Source organism: Calliphora vicina, chromosome 3 (genome assembly GCF_958450345.1).
Source record: "Calliphora vicina chromosome 3, idCalVici1.1, whole genome shotgun sequence".
NCBI classification, from domain to species: Eukaryota; Metazoa; Arthropoda; class Insecta; order Diptera; family Calliphoridae; genus Calliphora; species Calliphora vicina.
In genome coordinates this window covers 77,666,925-77,668,735 of record NC_088782.1, presented here as the reverse complement: position 1 = coordinate 77,668,735, position 1,811 = coordinate 77,666,925, and the positions used below count along the sequence as shown (strand labels likewise).

Genomic DNA, 1,811 nt, shown 5'->3' with positions numbered 1-1,811 from the left:
GGACTCGATTTGGAACCTGGAACGTAAGAACGCTATTAGAATCATCGCGACTAGCTCAAGTTTGCAAGGAATTTAAGAACTACAACCTACTAATCTTGGGGCTAAGTGAACTTCGCTGGCCAGATTTTGGTGAAACAACAACAACGGAGGGGCTCCATATTCTATACTCCGGTAAACCAGCAAGTGACACAAGATCATCTGGTGTTGGTCTGCTGCTGTCAAGAGAAGCCCATAATGCCGTTATAAGTTGGAAACCATATTCAGATAGGATAATCTCAGTAAGGCTGCGCACCCGTGCACGTAACATGACATGTATACAATGTTACGCACCTACAGATGTTTCGGAATATTCTGTCAAAGAGGAATTCTACAGTCTCCTCGATCGCGCAATATCGTCCTCGAACATCGGCGATATCTTAGTGGTAATGGGTGATTTCAATGCCCAAATTGGTCCTGACAACAGTAGTCTAGAGAATATAATGGGTACTCATGCACTGGGTAGACGGACAGAAAATGGTGAGCTTTTTGTCAATATGTGTGCGGCGAACAACCTCGTTATTGGCGGATCCTTATTTCCGCACAAACCGGTCCATAAGGTAACATGGGTATCTCCAGATCACGTAACTGAGAATCAGATTGATCATATAACAATTAGCCGTAAATGGCGCGGTTCTCTCCTGGACGTAAGATGCAAACGAGGTGCTGACATTGCAAGTGACCACCATCTAGTGGTGGCAAGTATGCGCATCAAATTAGCTGCAGTAGATAATAATGTCCCAACAATCCAGAAAAAATTCGACGTGATCAAGCTTAGAAATCCGACAGTAGCCTCAAATTATAATAATGTATTACAACAATCCCTATCATCAACATCATTTAACCAGCGTAAAAACTGGCAAAATACTAAACGCATTATAACTGATGCTGCCAAAGCTCATATTGGGTATAAGGAACACATACGTAAACAGTGGATATCTGACGACACATGGTCACTTATAACGAAAAGAAAAGACCTAAAAGCCGCCCTCAACTCTGCCAAAACGCGAAACGTGAAAGCTAATCTTCGTTCGCAGTATACTGCTGCAGATCGTCTGGTAAAACGTAGCGCACGCAATGATAAACGCACTTGGGTAAGCAACATATCAACAGAGGCTCAACTGGCAGCCGATACAAATCGCAGCGGGGATCTCTACAAGCTCGTTAAAAGGATAATAAACAAACCTAGCATATCTGGAAGGCCAATAAGAAATGACGATGGTGTACTCATAATATCCAAAGATGAACAGCGTGATCTATGGGCTGATTATTATTCTTCAATGCTCTCCCCGGGGCCAAACTACGACCCAATATGTAATTGTAAAGCTACCTAAAAAAGGAGATTTATCTAGACGTAACAACTGGCGAGGTATCACGTTACTCAGCATGGTGAACAAGATAATAACCCACATAATAACGACAAGGCTGTCTGACGCTATAACACCACAACTCAGAATGCAGCAAGCTGGCTTTCGTCCGAATAAATCATGTATTGACCACGTAAACACACTTAGAATCATAGTGGAACAGTCGGTCGAATGGCGATCGCCTCTATATCTGATATTCATTGACTTCGAGAAAGCATTCGATACTCTCAATCACAATGTGATTTGGAAAGCAAAGGATTTGAATGTAAAGGAGTCCCACAGAAAATTATTCAGCTCGTTAAGAGTATGTACATCAATGCAAGCTGCCGCATTCGACACGAAGGAAAGCTTAGCAGGAAAATTACCGTTGGTACAGGGGTACGGCAGGGTTGTGTGATGTCACCACTG

At 42.8% G+C, this 1,811-nt stretch overlaps 1 protein-coding gene across 1 annotated transcript; it reads left to right on the top strand.

Annotated features, from left to right (window-relative positions):
* Window positions 1-305: 305 nt before the first annotated feature.
* Window positions 306-1,370, top strand: LOC135955548 (uncharacterized). The gene has a single exon (XM_065505897.1). The coding sequence runs from the start codon at window positions 306-308 to the stop codon at window positions 1,368-1,370; it is 1,065 nt and encodes a 354-aa protein (XP_065361969.1).
* The last annotated feature ends 441 nt before the right edge of the window (window positions 1,371-1,811 follow it).

Excerpts from the sequence above, each read along its gene's own strand:
- LOC135955548 (XM_065505897.1), top strand. The coding sequence starts at position 306 with ATGACATGTATACAATGTTACGCACCTACAGATGTTTCGGAATATTCT.